The sequence below is a fragment of the Culex quinquefasciatus genome, chromosome 1 (assembly GCF_015732765.1).
Source record: "Culex quinquefasciatus strain JHB chromosome 1, VPISU_Cqui_1.0_pri_paternal, whole genome shotgun sequence".
In the NCBI taxonomy this organism is placed as follows: Eukaryota; Metazoa; Arthropoda; class Insecta; order Diptera; family Culicidae; genus Culex; species Culex quinquefasciatus.
In genome coordinates, this window is record NC_051861.1 from 132,702,921 (window position 1) to 132,724,612 (window position 21,692).

A 21,692-nucleotide genomic window follows, 5' to 3' on the forward strand; every position below is an offset into this window, starting at 1 on the left:
AAAAAAAAATACACGTTTTAGACCAGTTTTGAGGACGCATGATAGTACCATACTATCTTTGGGAAAGTTTTTAGAGAATTTCAAATCATCAAATTCGAACTTAACGACCCCATTTTAGTCAAATTTTAATGGTTGATTACCTTAAAAATTACAATTTTTTTTTTTTAAATATTCAGTCACTGCCATTTAAGCTGCCATCTCGCATTTAAAATTTTTGAATCACTTTAGATAAGTTTAAATGTCATACTTAAGCTCAACAAACACAAATAAGACAACGAATATCTTTTTTTATTGATTCGATTATCCGAATATTTGATATCCGAAGTGTTTTTTTCCGAGGCCTTCGGAAAATCGAGTCTGTACTGTAGTTCAATATTTTTCTCTGTGTTCACTTCATTACATGAAATGGTTGTCTTATTTTGTTAAATTGAAATGTTAGCAGTTTAGGTCGTGTTGAGTTCTAAAATTCTTCTGGAATGCATAAAAATACAAGAGCAACAAGATTTAAACAAAAGTGGAATTTATGTTCAAATGCCAACCAACTACTTTTCCACTCCACAGGAACCTCAAACTCTCACCCATCGCATTCAACCAACCCTCCATGTTGAAAAATTAACAACAATTTCAATCGCCGCTTTTGTTTTGTTCCCTCGTTCGTCCATGCGATATCCGCTCCTTAACGTAGCAACATTTGTCCGTGCGCACGCGCCAAACCCCTTTTCTCCGATCCAAGCAACCCACATTTCCTCCCCGAAAACAACACTTCGGCTCTCTCCGGGTGCCTCCTCCGGTCGTCTCGTTCGCTCTCACCCGAAAAAGCTCCCCATCGCGCTCGCACGCCGATGTAAACAGTGATAACAAACGGTCGAAACCGAACACAGCTTGTTAACTGTGTGAGTCCACAGTGCGGCATCGGCACGCCGTTTTGCGTTTAGTTTCCCTTCGACAGCCCTTCGAACCGGTCGCGAAACGGTGCTTTCTCCCGCTCGGAACACAAAGTAAGCTATGGAGTGAAACCGGACCAAAAGGATAACCTCTCTCTCCCCCGCTCAGCTGTTAACGCGGTGATTAAAGTCGTGGATTTTGACAACTCGTGTGCAGCAAGCCCGAATTTGATCGGCTGATCAGAGTGTGTCCTTGTCTCTGCATGTGTGTGTGTTAAATTCAGAACAAAGTCGCCTCCTCTCGGGGTTGGCTTCCTGCGTTATCACGCAAATTTCGCCTGCTTTGTTTGTTTGTTGCTGCAGTTGTCGTGAATAATTTGGCGATTAGTAGGCTAATTTGTACGGTGTTTTCGTGCAAGTGTGTGTATGTGTGTGTGTCCGTCCGAGAGGTCACCGGTAATCGACGGAAACACTTTGTGGTGGCGAGGCCTACTGCTGTGTGCGGACTCTGGAAGAAAATTAGTGACACGTGTTTTCCGTGCTTCGTTTGGGGGTTGTGTGTGTGCGTTTTTGGTGGTTAACTTTTGACGTTTGATTAAGTGATATTTAATTAGTATCCGGTTTCGTGAAAGGGAAGTGAAGGAAAATCTCGGAGTAAATATTTGGACAATTTTTTAAGGGGAGTCTTGGAGAAAACATGAAAGCTAGAAACGATGGATTCAAATATTTGCAACGGTTCTTATTTGAATTCATACATTGATTTCTCTGCTTCCGAAATCAAGTACAGTGTAAGGGACTTTAGATAATCAAACCATGAATAAAAAATATTTGTTTTCGTGTTTTTTTTTTATTTTTTAACATGAAATTCGAATTCTGCGACCCCATTTGAGTCAAATTTGAATAGTTGATAACAAAATGCATTTTTCCAATATTTCATTACTGCCATTTTGGCCGCCATCTTTGATTTAGAAATTCTAAATCATTTAAGCGTAGTTTAGGGGTCATACTTATGCTCGACAATCAGAAATAGGATAAAGAATTTTTTTTCGATTGTCCGGAGTGAAATTTTTTCTAGGCATTCGGATAATCGAGTCTGGACTGTATTGATGTTTTCTTAGTGATATTTTTTAGGTTTAAAAATTGTAATAGGGGAAGTTTTCATATATTTGACAGGTCCAATTGTTGTTTCTCACTATTTGAACAACATATTTTGCAAGAATATTGTGAAAATTAAGGTGCTTGATGGAATTACATGCTGTTCTCTTTTTTTATTTTTTCAAACATTCACGTTAATTTGTTTTGATTAATCTTGTGAAATGTTGAATATAATTTCATTTTTGAAATTAAAAATTTATTCCATTGCAAATTTTATTTCAAGCTAAAAAAGTTCTTCGAAAAATCTGAATATCTGAAAAATAAATTAACATTGAATAAACTTGTACAATCATTTTAAAACTATTTAGGATACATTGATTCTGCGTTTTTAATCAAAAAGAGCATTTTAAAGCTTTTTCCAAATACTTAATTTTGGAACCACAATCGAAAAAAAGACAATGGGATTTTTTTTCGCGAATTCACGATATTTTGCAAATTTTGTGACAGATGCATAACTATTACGCTGTTGAAATCATTTTGTGATATTTTTTCATTAGTAATCTTTTTTTGATAATTGGGCTTGAAATTTGAAGTTTAGTTTTATTTTTTTACGAATAATTTGTAATAAGTTTTATAATTGGCTTTGAATAAGTCTCCAGAATTTCACGTCAGAATTTTTCGAAACAGTTTAATTTTCTATTTAATTTTTATTGGTTTTTGGTCACATTGTTTAGAACAAAAAAAACTTAAAATTGAAAAAATAAATAAGATAATATGCAAATCTGTTCGGATATTAAAATGAAACAGTTTTTTTTTCGGATTGATTGATATTCTCCGGCAAAAATATTCGTATCTATGTACGAAAGAAGCCATTTCGTATTTTTACAATATTTTGCGGGCTTTTCATCTGTATTTTGAGAAGTGCTTTTTTCTAATGGAATTTTTGTCATCGGCAAAGTTGTACACAATAATCAGGAATGTTCAGTGATCGGAATATAAATTGATCGGAATATAAAATACAAATACGTTTTTTTTAAATATTTATTTTTATTTGTTTTAGAGAATGACTGTTGGTTTGATCCTCAATACAGTCCAGACTCGATTATTCGAAGCCTCGGAAAAAAAATCACTTCGGAAAATCGAATAACGAAAAATAAAATGTTTTTCGTAGTCTAATTTTTTTATTGTCGAGCTTAAGTATGACCCCTATGCTACTCTAAAGTAATTTAAAAAAATTCAAGATGGCGGCTAAAATGGCGGAGATGAAATATTGAAAAAATGCATTTTATTTTTTAATAGGCATTAAACAACTCAAATTTGACTAAAATGGGATCGTAGAACTAAATTTTATGTTAAAACCAAGAAAATGAAAAAATACGAAAACATTTTTTTTGTTTGTGATTCGATTATCCGAAGTCCCATACAAACACTCGGATAATCGAACTTCGGATAATCGAAACTTCGGATAATCAAGGCTTCGGAAAATAGAGTCTGGACTGTTCTAGAAATTTTTATAAATAATCAGGATAATTTCGTGCCTTCAACATCATTTGGGCACAAAACTTTTGTAAACAACAGTGTACCCCTTTCACACCTTATGTAAACTGTCATTCGAGTGAAAGGAATATACTCTTGTTTGCAAAAGTTATGTGCCCTTTTGAAATGTTAAGCTCAATTTTTAAATGAAAAGAATAGGAAATTGCGCAACAGTTTCACACCTATCATGTAATGCATAGGATTAAAAGCCAACTCATAGAGATTATAAGACTGTGACTTAGCCCTCACGGCTATCAGACCGTAAATCAATAAATTAATTCAGGACTTTTTCAAACAAATTGTTTCAACTCTCTCGATAAAAAGTTTAATTTTGCATACAAGATCTGATCACTTTTTGTTTTTTGTTTTTTTTTTTTAATTTGGAAATTAAAATATTCAGAAATTGTGCCAAAGAATCGTAAATAAATTTTGGAAATATTTTTTTATTAACACCCTCCCCTCCCTCTTTTTTTACGACCCCAGCTTGATTCGAAGGACGAAAATTTCTCAAAATATTTGTAATGGTCTTATTCATCAGTTTCCAAGTTATGAAAGACGCACTTTAACTCAAGTAGCCCAGGCAAATGCCCTCTCCAATTTCAATTTTTATTTTCAACAGAATTGCTACTACGCAGCAGAGTTCATTCCAAAGTGACTTTTTTTCAGCTCAGCGCAAAAACTTTCTACGCACTCGAAAAGTGCAACCTCCAGGAAGCCACTTGACTGCCGCAGTGGAAAGTTAAAAATTATTTCCCTCTCGTGCAGACCACCACCACATCTGCAATTCGGTGCAAAACTGGCCGGCTCGGCATTCCAGAATTGTATCTCCCATATTACTCTGTGTTGCAAATTCTACTGCAGCGCGAAATTAAAAACTCCCCGGGAAAAAAAACAATGAATGACCAAACGAGTGGAATGTGTGCTGGTAATTACAGCAAAAAAGTGAACTTCTAACAGCGATTAATCCTCCTAAAATGCCGATTCTACGGTTGTTCAATGCTAGGCATTTCTACAAATAGTTCAACAAAAGTTCAGCAGTCTAGCGGTGTAGTTGAGTTATTTATCCTCTTTTCGGGATCGGATGGAAAAGTGCCCTCCAAAACAAACCAAAAAGGGCGCGCTGCGAAGAAGAGTCCAAGTGGAAAATGAATTGTGACACATTTGCATCAGTGGAGCAGCAGTGGCGTTGCCGAGGGTTGGGTGGGGGGGGGGGGGTGTATGATGATTAATTAAGGTCCAGGGAGGTACTTCATGTGTGTGTGTGTCTACGCGTTGTATTCATGTGCTTCGTTTTCGTTTTTTGTTGGTGATGAGCTGCCGTCTAGTCCGAGATTTGTAACGGAGGTCTGGGCCTGGCCTGGACGGTTTTTGTCCAAGCCCACCCCGGGAATGAATGAATGGATTATTTTTTGTTGTTGGTCCTCACACAAGCACAGATCCCGTCTCGGCTCGCGACGGAACGACGCTTTTTCACCCGACGGCACGGTTATGGTGGGACAATTTGGGCGGCTTAGAAGGATTAGGGCGGGGATTACGCTCGGTTCTCCGCTGAAATGGTGATAATTGAAATTGGTCAGGGTCAATGAGACAATGTTGGTCTGGCTGGATGGTTTGAGGGAAAGTGTTCATTTTTTCTGTGATAAAGTTTATACTTTTTGAACTTACGATAACATTTAATTTCAACGAAAAAAGGATTTAAAAATGAATTTTACACAAATCCAGTTGTTGTGCAACCATTAACTAAAAAGTACAGTCCAGACTCGATTATCCGAAGTTTCGATTATCCGAAGTTCGATTATCCGAAGGTTTGTTGGGACTTCGGATAATCGAATCACCTCGAAATTTTTTTTTTCGTTTTTTAGATTCTTTTTTTTTAAATCAAATTCGAGTTCTGCGACCCCATTTAAGTAAAATTTGCGTATCAAATTGAAAATTGAATTTGTTCAATATTTAATCACCGCCATCTTGGATTTAAAAATTCTAAATCACTTTAGAGCAGTTTATAGGTCATACTATAGTTTAAAAAATCAAAAATTATTAAACGAATTTTTTTTTCGTGATTCGATTATCCAAAATGAAATTTTACCAAAGCCTTCGGATACTCGAGTCTGGACTGTATCGTATAAGTTTTGTCAATGATAGTTTTGAATTTTAGCAATAATTATTGTTTATGGGGATTTTTTTTAATGAGTGGGAGACAATATCTTGAAATAGCATTGGCTTTGGCCTAAATAATAAATTCGAAACCATTTTGTTTTGCTGTTTCACACAACAATTATTTTGCAAAATGTATGCTGTATTATTAAATGAAGACTTCAATGCAGTCCGGACTCGATTATCCGATAATGATCGAATCACGAACAAAAAAAATCGTTTATTTTGATTTTATTACCTTTAAATTTGAATTGTTGATTGCCTATTGGCATAACACAATACATTTTCTCAATAATTCATCAACGCCATCTTGGATTGAATAATTCACATTAGAGCATGTTTGGGTTCATACTTTAGCTCAAAATTAAAAAAACAAGACAGCAAAAATTTTTTTTCTTGATTTCATAATCTGTTTATGCATATTTAAGCATTTTCAAATCATTCAATTCCATCTCTGGTCAATTTATGTGTGTGATGAATTTGGCAATTTTAGTCGTTTTGACAAATTTTTCGTCATTTTGGCAGTTTTTATTTTTTGTTCGATTTGACCATTTTAACCGATTTGCTCATTTTGGTAATTTTGATCATTTTGGTAATTTCGGCCATTTTGGTCGTTTTAGTCGGTTTTGGTAGATTTAGTAATTTTTGTCATTTGATCGATTTGGCTAATTTGGTCGATTTGGTTGTTTTGGCCATTTTGTCGATAGTACTCGATACGGTCGTTTGGTCGCGTTGGCATTTTTTTTGTATTGGTCATTTTTAGGTCGATTTGATCCTTTTCGCCGATTCGGTAATTTTGGTCATTACGATCGTTTTGGTAATTTTGGTCGATTCGGTCAAATTTTGATATTTTAATCATTTTGGTATTTTTTTTGTAATTTCGGTCGTTTTGACCATATCGGTCGATTTGGTCTCTTTTGTCAATTTAGTCATTTTGATCGTTTTGGTTGTTTTAGTCGTTTTGGCCATTTTGGTCCAATTTGTCATTTTTAAGTTTGGTTATTTTGGGCAATTGGTCTTTTTTTGTAATTTTTATCATTTTGGAAATTTTGGTCATTTTGGCCATATCGGTCAATTCAGTCTCTTTTGTCAATTTAGTCATTTTGATCGTTTTGGTAGTTTTGATCGTTTTGGCCATTTTGGTTCAATTCGTCATTTTGGTAAGTTTGGTTATTTTGGGCAATTGGTCTTTTTTTGTAATTTTTATCGTTTTGGATATTTTGGTCATTTTGGCCATATCGGTCGATTCGGTCTCTCTTGCCAATTTAGTCATTTTGGTCGTTTTGGTAGTTTTGGTCGTTTTGGCCATTTTGGTCCAATTCGTCATTTTGGTAAGTTTGGTTATTTTGGGCAATTGGTATTTATTTTTTTGTAATTTTTATCGTTTTGGAAATTTTGGTCATTTTGGCCATATCGGTCGATTCGGTCTCTCTTGCCAATTTAGTCATTTTGGTCGTTTTGGTAGTTTTGGTCGTTTTGGCCATTTTGGTCCAATTCGTCATTTTGGTAAGTTTGGTTATTTTGGGCAATTGGTAAATATTTTTTTGTAATTTTTATCGTTTTGGAAATTTTGGTCATTTTGGCCATATCGGTCGATTCGGTATCTTTTGTCAATTTAGTAATTTTGATCGTTTTGTTAATTTTGATAGTTTGGGCCATTTTGGTCAAATTTGTCATTTTGGTAGTTTTGGTTATTTTGGTCAATTGGTAATTTTTGTCACTTGGATCGTATTGGAAATTTTTGTCATTTAGGCAATTTCGGTCGTTTTGGTCATTTTAGTCATTTCGGTAATTTTGATCGTTTTGGTAGTTTTAGTCGATGGGGTCGTTTTGGTATTTTTTTTTTGTTTTTGGCATTTAGATAATTTTTCTCGTTTTGGTAGTTTTGGTTATTTTGGTAATTTTGGTCATTCATGTCATTTCGATCGTTTGGATCATTTTGGTAATTTTGTTTGATTGGCCATTTTGATCGATATTGTCGGTTTGGTTGTCAATTTAGTCATTTTTATCGTTTTGAAAATTTTGGTCATTTTGGCCATATTGGTCGAATTTGTCATTTTGGTAATTTTGGTCAATTGCTCTTTTTTGTAATTTTGATCATTTTGGAAATTTCGGTCATTTTGGCCATATCGGTCGATTTCAATTTAGTCATTTTGATCATTTTGGTAGTTTTGGTCGTTTTGGCCATTTTGGTCGAATTTGTCATTTTGGTAATTTTGGTTATTTTCGTATTGTTTATTTGGTAATTTTGATAGTTTTGGCCATTTTGGTTGATTTGGTCCTTTTGGCAATTTCGATCAATTTGGTATTTTGGTCCTTTTGATCGTTTTGGTAATTTTTCGACGTGTTATTTATTTTGGTCGATTTGATTAATAAGATCTCTTTGATCATTGTGGTCAATTTGGTCATTTTGAGAGTTCTGTGTAAGTTTATTAAATCTCAAGAAATCTTCAATTTTAAACCTCAAATTTCAATGCTTATTTCTCCTTTACACTTTCCACAATTACTTTCTCAATTTATCAACTTCCCAAGCTGTGTGCTGTCTGTCTTAATGAACTAATTCCACCTCAGCTCGGCGACGAAAAGTGTCAACGCTCTAAATGAGTGCGCTCAAAGTAAACAACGGTGCTGATGATGATAAAGACCACCGTTTTTCCACCACTCATTTTCCCGCCACAATGAAGTGGCGAAACTTTGCAACACCTCCGATGACGACGACGACGAAGGTGCAAACGATGAAGAGGATGCTGCTGGCTTTATGAACAGAGCAGAAGCACTTGGCCGGCGGTTGGGCGGTTGTCCTGTGGCGTGAAAGATAATAAATTAATTTTGTCCTCCAGGAGAAGAACAGAAAAAAATCTGAATAACTCAAAGAGTGGGAAAATGCTCACCGAATAATGGGATAATGCAACCACACTCTTTATTCAGTGAGGGAAAAAAACATAACACACACCATCGTTAAGCTCCGGTGTTTGCAAAAGTGATTTTGTGCTCTTTTTTTCCGCCGTCGCCGCCAAGTGTTTTCTCACCTCTCACTGTAGCGCTGGTGATGATGATGATGGCCCTTGAAAAGCGCCCGTTGAGCAAACAGCATGGCAGGGGGAAAAAGCCTTTTCACTAAACCGAGTTTTTGCGGTGAAAAAGCGCAAACAAATAAGAGGGATTTTTCCGGAGCATCTTCTCTTGACGTTGTTTTTTTTATTCTCTTTGAGGTGAAAACATTTATCTTTTTTTTTTGGTGGAAGAGTGTATTAAAAGCTGTCAACAATTTACTCATTTCCGGTTCGAGAATTTTCAGAAGCGTTTTAAGATGTTGTTTGTTTTGAGATAGGAAAAATGGCAGCCTATCCCTTTCTTACTCAACGTGAACTGTCACTAGAGAAAGTGTGAAATACTGATTTGGTCTTAGGTTTTTTTTTTAGTTTTTGTTTTGCATTTTTGAACAAGTAGAAACTACGACAAATTGTTCACTCAACTCAAATCAAGCATTTGGTACAATTTTTTCAAACTTCAGCAGCCTCAAAAACAAACAAAACCAAGCCGCGTACGCACACACATTTTCACATAACCGTGCCAACACCAACCACCAACACACAAACCAAGAGATTCGCCTCTCCTCCTCCACTCCCCCTCTCTCCCCTTCTCTACTCTAGATCGAGATTTTTGGCTTGAAAGATGTCCAGAAATCGTCGCCAAAGTTGAGATGACGTCATTTTTTGTGGTCGGTCGGTCGCGGTCGATGGTACCGGGAATCGAACCCAGACTGCTTTGACAAAGAGTGTTTATTTGCATACGCGCTTTCACTCTGCGCCACTCGGACAGTTGATTTCGGGATGAAAAAATCGCTTTTGTTATCATCTTTTCCCAAATTCGAGCACTGTGTCTGGGAAGAAAAGTTCAAGCCTCGGAGAAAAAAATCGAGCAGTCCACTCGGAGAGAGAAGAGAGAACGATAGAGGAAGAGTCTCACTCTCTCTTCAAGCGAGCTTTCCAAACAACATCAAAACGAAACACAAAAATATCAAAATATTTTTTTTTGCCTGCGTATATGTACATGTTTTTTTTGCCTGCGCAGAAATTTTGTTGTTCGGTGTTATTTTATCATGTTTTATCATAATTTAAAGTCTGACTGCACCAATATGTTGAGTTTCAATGAACACCGCAAAGAGTTTTTTTTAATCAAAACTTTAGCAAATTATATTTGAAAACTTATGGTTGTAATTCTGTTCTGGTGCTTTACCCACTTAGCCTCCTCAACTCAACACTTCTGGATATCCTCAACTTAGGGCAGTGTCCAGCGACTCATTTTTTTTTTGTCTTACGGATCTACTTGAGGACATCAACAAAGACAAATATATATATATATATATATTTTCAGATTGTCAAAAGCCCAAAAGTGTCGGTCTGTCAAGACTTTCCAGTGAATTTGTGCTTTCGGCATTGTCTCATGACTTTTATTAAAAATCTGAAGGTTGGAAAGACTAACACATAAAAATAAAATTCAAATTCATATAGATTTGGGCTTATTTTTGAATAACAAAAATACTTCGGATTGAGAATCCGATAAATATGGCTAGAACAGTGGGATAAATTTAATCAATTTTGTCGGAGTCATTATTTGGCCATGAAATGTGAGTTTTTTAAACTTAAACTTAAATCAAAAGTTGAAATTTTGAAAGTATTTTTTTTTAATTATTTATATACCTCCTAAGAGAATCCGATAAATATGGCTAGAATAATGGGATAATTTGGCCGTGAAATGTGGTTTTTAAACTTAAACTTAAATCAGAAGTTCAAATTTAGAAAGCTGTTTTTTTTTTAATTATTGATATGCCTCCCAAAGAGAATCAGCTGAATGTGTCTAGAACTATGAGATAATTTTGACCAATTATGTTTGCGTTCATTTTTTTGGTCGTGAAATATGGGTTTTGAAATTGCACTTAAATTAAAAGTTGAAATTTTGAAAGTTGATTTTTTTTAATTATTGATATACCTTCTAAGAGAATCCGATAAATGGGGCTAGAACAATGGGATAATTTTGACCAATTTTGTCGGACTCATTTTTTGGCCATGAAATATTGTCTTTAAACTTACAGTTAATTCAGAAGTTGAAATTTTGAAACCTGTTTTTTTTTAAATTATTGATATACCTCCCAAAGGGAATCGGTTGAATATGGCTAGAACTATGGGATAATTTTGACCAATATTGTTTGCGGTAATTTTTTTGACCTTGAATTGTGGGTTTTAAACCTATACTTAAATCAAAAGTTGAAATTTTGAAAGTTGTTTTTTTTTAATTATTGATATACCTCCTAAGAGAATCCAATAAATATGGCTAAAACTATGGGATAATTTGGCCCAATTTAGTCTGGGTCGTTATTTAAACCATATTTAACCCTTTCAGAGCTAATGGGTTATATAGGCCCCAAAAATCTTTTTTTTCAAACCTAGTTCATAATTTTCTTATGGATAAGAATCATTTTCCCATCATCAACTTTTTTTTTTGTTTAAATTCAGGTCTGAAGGGTTCAACTAAAACTTTAGTAAACAGTTAAAATTTTAAAAAAAATTAATTGGTTCCTGGATATCGCTATGAAATTTACAGAAATTGTTAGAAATGCGCTCAAGTTAAAACATTTTTGTTCAAATTAAAAAACCTAACTTATCAATTTTAAACAAAGATTAGTTCTCGAATTGAAACTAAAATCAGCTAAAACAATTAATACACAAAAAAAAAACACACCCTCAAACGCAGCACCAAAAACATCCCTAGAACAATTTAATAATGAGCAAAATCTCTGCCCCCAAGCGAAAATTAAATTAAATGATTCCACTCTGCTCTAACCCTCAGCTCTCCAGGGAGTGATTTAGGTACGCGCGAATGGAGCCCAAAAGCGAAGAACCAACCTGAAGAAAAGAACGTGATAAGTGAACCAAAAGAGTGCATTAGAAGCATTTAAAGTGAGAGAAGCGAAAAAAAACGTTTGCCGTACATGAGTTCGATTGCGGTTTTAACCGGTCCCGGATGACGACGCCACTGCCGCCGGTCCGGACCACCAGTCGTCGGAGGAGAGTTTTCCGACTGCACTCGAGAAAAATTGAAACAAAAAGTCAACTCCCCGAACAGTTGGCGGAGCAAAGAAAAAAGTGTGTGAAAACCCTTTAACCAGAGCAGAAAAAAGTGCTGTGAAAAAATGAGTTGCACAACTAACCGGCTTGCTGCGACAGCTTGTTGAAGTTTTGTACGGAGAGGAAGAAGTGTGAAAAGTGTGTGGTGAAAATTGGTGAAAGAAGAAGGAAAATGTTTTAATTTCCCGAAGCGCGTCAAAGCATAGAAAAAAAAAACGCGAATTAGTTTTGATGTGCGGGTTAATTAAAAATAATTGCTTGTTAAACGTGTAGGGACAACGTGGTCCCATAATTAGACTGCCAATTTCGGTGGGAAAAAAGTGAACCAGCCTGAAGGAGCAGTGCGCAGTCTAGCGCAGCACAATAATGTTAGCTAAATTAAGTGTAAATATAGTTATTCTTCTAATTCTAGGAAAAGGTAAGTGAAGACTATTCTAAATTAATCGATAATTCAAGAAGGAATGTTCCTTCCCTCCCCCGTAATGACTCCATTAATTAAATATTGGGGAACCTTGAATTGAATGCATTTCGGTTGTGGCACAAATTTCATGCCGAACAAAAGAGCCGTTGTTGATGGCATTGTTCGAGAGAAGAAGAAGAAGAAGCCCATCTCGGCACGTACGACTTGCTAATGGATCGGAATTGGGTGATGAGATGGGATGATGGGGGGTGGGGCAGGCAGGAAAAGACGCAGACATTACCCGGATTTTATCCCGGAAGTTTTGGGGGAACGAGTCGCAGGAAGGATATGTGTGGTATGCACAAACACACACGTGTACACTCGCACAGACAGGCGCAAAGGCTAATGTCATGTTCCATTATCGTATTTCACTGCGGTTAAATGCTTCAAGGTGGATGCTGTGGAAGTCAAGTCGAGTCGTGGTAATTTGGCTTCTTGATGAAACTCATTTTTGGGCAGCAATTTCAACTTACAATTTTATTTTTGGTATTCGAATGAAGAACAATTTTTATAAACTCTTCTAAATCAATAATTGTGTAAAGACATTTGAAATTATTTTTCATGGCTAAATTCAATTTTGTTTAATTTTATGAATTCAATTTTAAGATAAAACAAAACTGCTGCAGTTATGAAAACTACAGTAAATTTTCAAAAAAAAATCACAAAGCAAATAAAAATTATAAAAAAATTAATTGCCGGTCACACACTAAAAAATTTGGAATATTACATTTAATGGAATCTTACATCAGATAAAACAGAATATCACGCACTTTTTTCATTCCACGTGTGCCAAATCAAACGACCAACGAAGGCATTTATAAGCAGTCAGCAAAGGTAAATATACTATATTTCTGTATAAATCGGATCAATTAACCCTCAATTAATTCGGGTTCTCATTGCAGGTGGTGCTTTGTTTACTTTCTTTCAGTCATCTTCCAGAAAGCCGGTTGACCAGGAACCAAGTTCTGGACGCCGTGGATCTGCAGTTTTTAAAGCGGACTATCCGGTCAAAGAATTTAATGTCTCGCAAAGTGAAAGATTCAGTGAAAAGTGACGATATGGTGAAGCTGCTAGGTAGAAGCAGATTCCCATGAACAGCGGATTCCTTTCAGCAGGGTGACCAACAATATCTGGTGAATGGATGCAATAAAATACAAAGTGATTTCAAACAAATAAGGAAAAAAAGCCGGAAAGAATTGTTGTGGTTGTGAATTAACAAAATGTGTATTTAATTATAATGAGGACAAATAAAACATCGGTTTTGGTCAAGCTAAACATGTCTTTATTCGTCTTATAAGAAACAGTAATTTCCAATAAGAATATCGTCCCACCAAAATTGCGTGAGATGTAATTTTACACGACCTCGATTGGTGGGTTGGATCGTGTAATTTAAAAATTGACGTAATTTTACGTCTCATTAGATGCTCCAGTTATGTGCATCTAATTTAACGGAAAATTACACGATTTTTTCGTAGTGTGCATAGTTTTGAAATTTGAATACAAATAGTTTTTTTTAAAATGCATTTTACACAATTATTGTTGTTCTGCAATCATTATCGTTTTGAATTCAATTCTAAGATAAAACAAAACTGCTGTAGTTATAAAAACTACAGTAAATTGAATTTTTACAATTTTTTACACAAAAAAAATTTAAGATATAAAAAATTAAATTACAGGTCATAGTTTTAAAATTTAAATGAAAATAGTTTTCTAAAATGCATTTTACCCAATGTTTGTTCTGCAATTCCTTTTTGAAAAAATGTAAAACTTTATGACAATCGAAAATTTACTAAAATTCAAAGGATGTTTTATCATACCCAAACATGCTAAAAATAATTCTAAACGCAGGTAAATGCATTAAAAAAATTATTTCAGCTGATTGCACTCAAATTTGAATTAATCAAGTTTAAGTTTAAAGGTCTGGTGAAAAAAAAGTTGGCAATTATTTGCAGAATAGAAAATTTAATTGTAACTTATAGTCTACAATTACCCGGGAATCCCCGTGAAATCTGAAATTTGTTGGAACAAAATGTATAGAACAGCAAACTTAAATTGTCGAAATATGTATGAGTTTAAATTAACCCTCTAATGCCCAATTTTTTTAGGCTGGTACAAATTTTATTTAAAAAGCCGAGGAACAAAAACTTTGAAAATATTTGCATAAGCCTTAAAAAAGTCCCTTTTTCAGGAGGTTTTTTGATTTTGATCGACTTTTGTTCTACAATAAAAATTACTTATCTTGTATCATCTTTCATTTTTAATATTTCTATTTGCTATTTGCTTATCATGTTTAGGTTATGTTTGTTTTTGACAGTATTTGGCTTATTGTACCACCTTCTATTATTACCAGGCTTAGTGATTTTTCACGCTTGAAAATTGCAAATTTCACGGGGACCTCAATTTCAAAACACCAAATTTCACGCAAATTTCGCGGAACGTGAAAAATGTTAAAATGACACTGAAAATCTTTTGTTTATATCACAGAAACTACTTAATAAAATATTTGTTATGCTTCATTTTATATTGTTCTTCAATAAACTAAAAAAAAACTTCACTTAATTTTCACACAAAAACAAAATTCTCCTAATTTTCAAAAAAGTTTCCACCTGATTTATGGATGAGCTCTTTATATTTTTTGAAACAAAATGTAGGGTATGCATTCTCTCATTTACTGAACTGCTTTTTAAAATATTAGACTAGTAAAGATAAAAAGTTTTCGCTGATTTGCATTTTATTAAATTTCATATCAAAGCAAGATTAAACAATCTTTTTCAGCCAAAATGAGTAAAATTATTTGAATTTTCTGCGACAGTAAGCCCATTAAAAATATTTTTTAAAGTTTTCATCTCACTTATCATAAACTTAATTTAAAATCAATAGGTAAAAATAATATAATTTGTAACGAAATTGAATTTTTTAATTCAATATAAGACCAGAAAACAAAAAAAAAGTGTATTTTTTATCTTTCACGGGAATCGCCTACCCAAACAATCAAAAATTGTTAAAATTAAACACGACTTAGAAAAAATCTGAAATGTTTTTAAAAGGTAAGGCCGTTGCAAATATTTTTCAAAGTTTATGTCGCCCCCCTCCTCCCCTTCAAAATTGGTCCGAAAAATCAGGGGGCAAAAAATATATTTTCAAAAAAATATCAAAATTTTAATGGAAATAGAAGTCTAATCAACTAAGAACAATCTTAAATGCCTTTTTCTGCATTGATAAGTATATTTAACATGTTTGGACTCGTTTAAAAATATTTTGAACTTTTATGAAATTACAATGTACAGCACCGCAAAAAAATAAATTTTCGTCAGTGTTTAGAAATTTTGGAAATCAATGATTGCAAAACAACTGGACAGGTGTATGATGCATTTCAAAACACTTTTTGCATTCAAATGTTGACACCATGGCCTGTAATGTAAATTTTTAGCTTTTTTATTTTTTGTCTGCCTTCTCGACTTTGATAAACTTCAAAAAATATTTGCAACAGCCAATTTGAAAAATAAAAAATACATAGCTGAATTATTTGAATTTCTATTGAAACAATACCTTTCAAATAAAAAAGCAGCAAAATGTGTATTACAATGAATATTACTTAATTTAGTAAGTTTCTAAAAAACTGAAAAAAAAACTGAAAATTCTGATTCATATCAAGCTTTTCAATTGAAAAATAATAAAATTTACTTAAATAGTCTTTATGGATCAAATATTTATTATATTGTTATTTTAAAACATATTTGAGAAAATTTATAAAATTCACGAAGTTTAAGCCGTACACGAAATCGTCAAAAATCACGAACACTATATTAGTAATTAAACCGCTTAACTTTAATTTCAAAGATTATTTTCATTCCTATTTTAGTTTGATAAATTATTTTAAGACATGTCGTTACAGTTTCACAAAAACATACATTTTCACCGGATTTCACGGAATAAGAAAAATTTCACGAATTTCACGCTGTCCGCGAAATCGTGAAATTTCACTAACCCTAATTATTACCTATTGTCTTTCGAATTTGTTCAATCATTTTCAATTTTTTACTTGTTTTTTACATTTTCTTCCATAGAATTTAAACTATCATTATCATTTAAATTGTAAAAAAATGCGTAGAAGCGTATCCTGGGACACTACAAAAATTACTGCTAGGCATAAAATATAGGAAATGTAACACCGAACTAAAAAAGAATGGTACATAATTCGAATTTTGCCTCTTTTCCTTATTTAGTAAAAAGGTTTTTCGAATTACAGTCCAGACTCGATTATCCGAAGGCCTCGGAAAAAATTCTCTTTGGGATAATTGAATCACGAAAAAATATTTTTTTTATTGTCTTATTAATGATTGTTGAGCTTAAGTATGTAGTATACCCATAAACTACTCTTAAGGTATTTAGAATTTTTAAATCCAAGATGGCGGTAAAAATGGCGGCTTTTGAAAAACATTGTCAAAGACACAAACAACACAAGATCCCTAAAATTAAAAAAAATAAGAGTTCTTCTTTTTAACGCTTTTCAACATCTAAAATAGTAGAAAAATGCAATTTTTTAGATCGAAGCCCTTCTAGGGGCAGGGTTGGATTGTAGAGGGTTAATTAAGAGTTCTTCTTTTTAATGCTTTTTAACATTTAAAATTGTTTTAAAAAAAATTGCTAATTTTTAGATTTTTAGAAGCCCTTCTAGAGGCAGGGTTGGGTCCTAGAGTTTTTTTTGTATTTTCCAATAATTTCGAAATCGTGCATCTTTTTTGAGTAATATGCATTAAAAATTGTTGCTTTGTTGATAACTTAACTTTTTTACCTGCAAAAGTCATGACCAAGTTAGATTATCTATGAAAATATTTCATATAATTACACGAGACAAACAAGGTTTTCTCTACGTCACCAAACCAACCAGCGTTTTAAGTGCCGGTATTTTCTGATTTTCTAATGGCATGGTGAAATTTTCCGATCTCTCTTATAACAACATTAAAAAAATCAAATCATCCCTAACATATGAAAAGGCTCAAAAATATTTGTTTTCGAAAATTTGAAAATACCGTAAAACGGGGTGACTTTGATAGCCGGGGTGACTTTGATAGGTTTGCGATTTTTCCGCAAAATGAAGAGTACAATTAAAATACGTAAGGAATGGTTCAGAAACATACTGACCGTGGTAGAGAAGTGTTCAAAGTACCTTATGAAGAACTTTTCATAAATTTTTGAAAAGTTTATAAAGTTAGTTAACTATAGTTAAGAAAAAGTGGATGAAAGTCATTATTTTAAACTTCTCAAAGTGTCATGATTTTCTCAATGAACATGATTTTTAATCGAAAAACGGAATGCATTTTCGGATTCTTTGGACAATTTTCCACTAGGAGAAGGTTAAATAAGTTTGTAAATAATAAATAATATTTAATTTTGAAGCACAATTTAAAAAAAAAATCCAAATTTATAGGCAAATTCAGTTGAACAAATTTCATGTAAAATGTGAAAACTTGTGATTCGTGCTTCGAATTCAGTTTAAAATGCAATATAAATCGATAATTTTATAAACAAAACTATTTTTAACAAATTTCAGGCAAAATTCCGACTTTTTAACAATTTTACCTAAAATTTATATGTATTTTGTTAAAAAGCTTTTAAACTTAGTTAACTTAATATAAACATTGATTTTTTTCATAAAAACTATATCAGCTACTTTAGTGATGGTACATTCAGCGTACAAATAAAGTTTGAACATCTTAAATATGATTTTAACAAGAAAAACTATGACTATCAAAGTCACCCCGGAATTAAAACCAAGAATTTTTAACGTAACTATTTCTCTAAACACTATTGAAAAAACTTTTTTTCCAAAATAGTGCATGGACTTTGTGTGGCCTACCCAAGTACATGTTTTAAAAATAATAATCTTGAGAAAAACCTTACCTGTTGGAAAATATTCTAAAAACAAATTGAAATCCTATCAAAGTCACCCCGGTTTACGGTATTGAAAATATTTTAATTCGAAAGCGAAATTTGATTTTTGACCATCTAAATAATGTCATGGAAAGATGCCCGCAATAGCGTTTAATAGTTATTGAGGAAATCACACAAAAATCTCTAAAATTTATGAATTACTATTTTAAAGTAAATTTTGAACACATGATGCTGAAATAGTTTTCTATTAAATAAACCCAAATTGAATGCTTGTTGACATTAAAGGGTTCGATTCCTACCTCTTTAACTTTGTATAAAAATCTCCTCTACTGGGGAAAATCCTTACTTCACGGCAATTCATCGTCAACAGCCCGGCCCTCACCCATCTAATCCTCATCCGCCCAGCAAACAAAAGGGCTCAACAATACCGAAAATGGGTGGTTAGAATGGCTTTTCGGACGGACGGATGAGGGCGGGACGTTTCGTTGTCTGCTGCCGTCGATGATTTGCTCCAGGGGGCGAAACAATAGTATAGATGGGGATCATCACGATCATCATCATCGCCGTCATTGGCCACGACCAGGCTAGTTTAGCCGCGTGGAAGCCTCCTAAATTCATTAAGCTGCACCAGATGACCGCTGCTGGCCAGATTTGTTTCCTGTTTTTCCGATGGCGGGGCGGGGGTAACACCGGAGGAAGGATGTTTGTACATGTGCAAAACAGAGCAAAAAATCCCCTTTCCCCCCTGCTTCCACAACACTCGATTGACGAAAGACCACGTGCGATAATCGAAAATCTGCGAATCCGTGTGTGTGTGTGTGTGCGGTTTTGCTCGAAATGTGCACCCTCTAGGAATTGGCCACTGTTGCACCACCAAACTCATCGACAGGAAACGGGCTCTCCAACATTTCGGTGGTGGCTTGTTTTTGCGTGGCCGCGGCCTCGGCGATTCCACGATTCCAGTGCGGTCCGGCTCCATTGATGAGATTTGGCCGCGAGCGCGTGGATTGCCGCAGGAAGATTTAATATTTTATTTACTTTCATGACAAACATGACTGGTCGTGTTGGCATAAATGTCTTTTTTGATATTTTTTTAAATGTAATTTTATTTTCAAGTCGATTTCATTTGTTAAATTATATCTAAATTGTTCAGGATAAAATTAGTTTTTCTTCAGCTTATCGGACAGTTATGCGATGATTGGTAGCCTAGTAGAACGTTGTACCGTACGAGCTCGGCCACGCGAGCTGGTTGATTAGGATTTATTAGCATCACTGATTGACAGAATGAGATTTTTTTTGGTTGTGATCGGAATTAGGTTTCGGACAGTGTCGACTGTATACTGCCAATGAGGTTTTGTTTGATACACTGGCGTTCTGGAAATTAAGTCGATTTGTTGATATCAAATTCAATTAAACTTTTATTTTTTGTCTGTTTGCATCTCGAACTCTTAAGCTGCGAAAAAATTAGTTGAGGACTTTGGCCATCAATTTGTGTCGAAAAAATAGCATTACCATTGAAAATAGTCTTGATGTGACACCAAGATTCCACTATCAATCTGAAAATCACTTAAAATAATTGCCCAGGACTGCGCCAGACCACACTCTGCACACAAGACGTCTATTTATTTACCGCCTTCTTAACCCTCACTGCAGCAACCCTCCATCAATCTTGGACCCGGTTGACAGAGTGCCAACGGAGTAAAGCTGTTTCCCAGCCCTGTTGAGTTGAGTCGTTCCTCTTCTGCTGCTAGAGGTTGAACGATCGACCCCGCACTAAATCATCGACAAAAAATTATGCTCTCAGCGTTTTCTCAACAGCAGCAGGATTTGGTTGGACTCTTCTTTCAAGGAAAAACTGGCACATACACACAATCAAACACAAGCAAACGATGCCAAAACAGATAGTTTCTTGGGTCTTTCCGGTAGCGAAAACACGGAAAAAAAAATCAATTTTACAAGCGTAATTCTCAAAATTAATAGGGTATATGGCCCTATTTTGGACCTACTATGCAAAGCGTCAACATATTTCTCATTGTTCTCAGGAACGGTCTAACTAATTTGGCTGGTTTCAGGATTGTTTTGTGCCTTAATTTATGCTTAACAAAGTGTACTATTGAAATTTGGAAATAATTTAACCATTTCATTGTAATAAGCATTTCAAGTAAAACATTTTTGGATGCTTTTGGACTTATTGAATGTATTTTGGAGACATCGCTGAACCTATTTTGGACCTACACTCTGATTGGTTGAAATTTTGACAACCTCGAATTGCGGCGTGCGGCGCCAACACGCACACTTACAGAAACTCGGTTTGATAAACCAAAGGGCCTATCCACGATTATAATTTGGAAAATATTTATTTCAGAAATTAAATAATTATGATAAAACAATGGATTTGAATTCGAAAACGTGTTTTAATTATATTGAATGGAAACTCGCGCATCTTTAGCAGGTCTCTGTCCTATTTACAATTTGCGTATTCTTACGACCTAATTGTTCAAGCATTAGAACATAAAAGACAACCCGTTATTAGTCGCAATAAAAACACATTAACTTAAAATTAAATGAATGACAGAGATACATTCACAATACATAACAAGTTACAATGAAAAAAGGTTCTAAATTTTACGCAGAGCTTAAGTTCAAATATTATTAAACAATCAAGAAATTTTAAAGGAGATAATAGCTTGTAACTTGGTGTGAAACTTTCTCATCTGTCATGTTAAACTTTACAGTTGCTTGACAAAAAGTTTAACTACATGTTGCACTTTTAAAAACAATGTAATATTTGAAAAAAAAATCTGTTTGAATACCAGGGTGCCTTTGATAGTCATAGTTTGTTTTGTTAAAAGCAGATTTGAGGTGTTCAAACATTATATTTACTTCGAACTTACCATCACTTAGATTGCTGATATAATTTTTAAGAAAATCGTTTATGTCAATATTTAGTTAACTAAGTTTATAAGCTTTTTAACCTTATACATATAAGTTTTAGGTGAAATTGTAGAAAATTCAGAACTTTGCCTGAAATTCGTTGAAACTAGTTTTGTTTATTAAATTATAGTTTTATATTACATGTTTAACTGATTTCAAAGAACGAATCAAAAGTCTTCACATTTTATATGAAATTTGTTTTACTGAAAATGCCTTTAAATTAGGAGATTTTTTTAAATTATGTTTCAAAAACATATTATATTTAATAAGACTTATTATTCACAAACTTATTTTACCTTTTCCTAGTACAAGATTGTCTGAAGAATCCGAAAATGCATTCCGTTTTATGTGTGTGTGTGTGTGTGTGTGTGTGTGTGTGTGTGTGTGTGTGTGTGTGTGTGTGTGTGTGTGTGTGTGTGTGTGTGTGTGTGTGTGTGTGTGTGTGTGCAACCAACCAAACGGAGCCACGCGGCCGCTTCTTAGAAATTGAGTTGTTTCCATGTATTTTAGATTTACATTCTATACATGCAAATAACTCGCATAGGCATTTGGAAAGTGTTAGCTCTGTCGAGCTTCGGTGACCCATTTCTACGCAGGCTAGCCGTG

The 21,692-nt window shown here is 34.1% G+C and overlaps 1 protein-coding gene across 3 annotated transcripts in view; it reads left to right on the forward strand.

The window, feature by feature from the left end:
• The first annotated feature begins 936 nt into the window (after positions 1-936).
• Positions 937-21,692, forward strand: part of LOC6054358 (carbonic anhydrase-related protein 10) — a 46,531-nt gene continuing 25,775 nt past the window's right edge. Inside the window, exons 1-2 of one of the 3 annotated variants that reach the window (XM_038267009.1) lie at positions 937-998; positions 11,520-12,215. In XM_038267009.1, the coding sequence (XP_038122937.1) occupies positions 12,164-12,215 (52 nt within the window). In that variant the 5' untranslated portion in view covers positions 937-998; positions 11,520-12,163. Of the gene's footprint in view, positions 999-1,046; positions 1,065-1,110; positions 1,130-11,519; positions 12,216-21,692 lie in introns of those variants that run through there. The other 2 variants (XM_038267010.1, XM_038267011.1) reach the window with 2 other exon arrangements.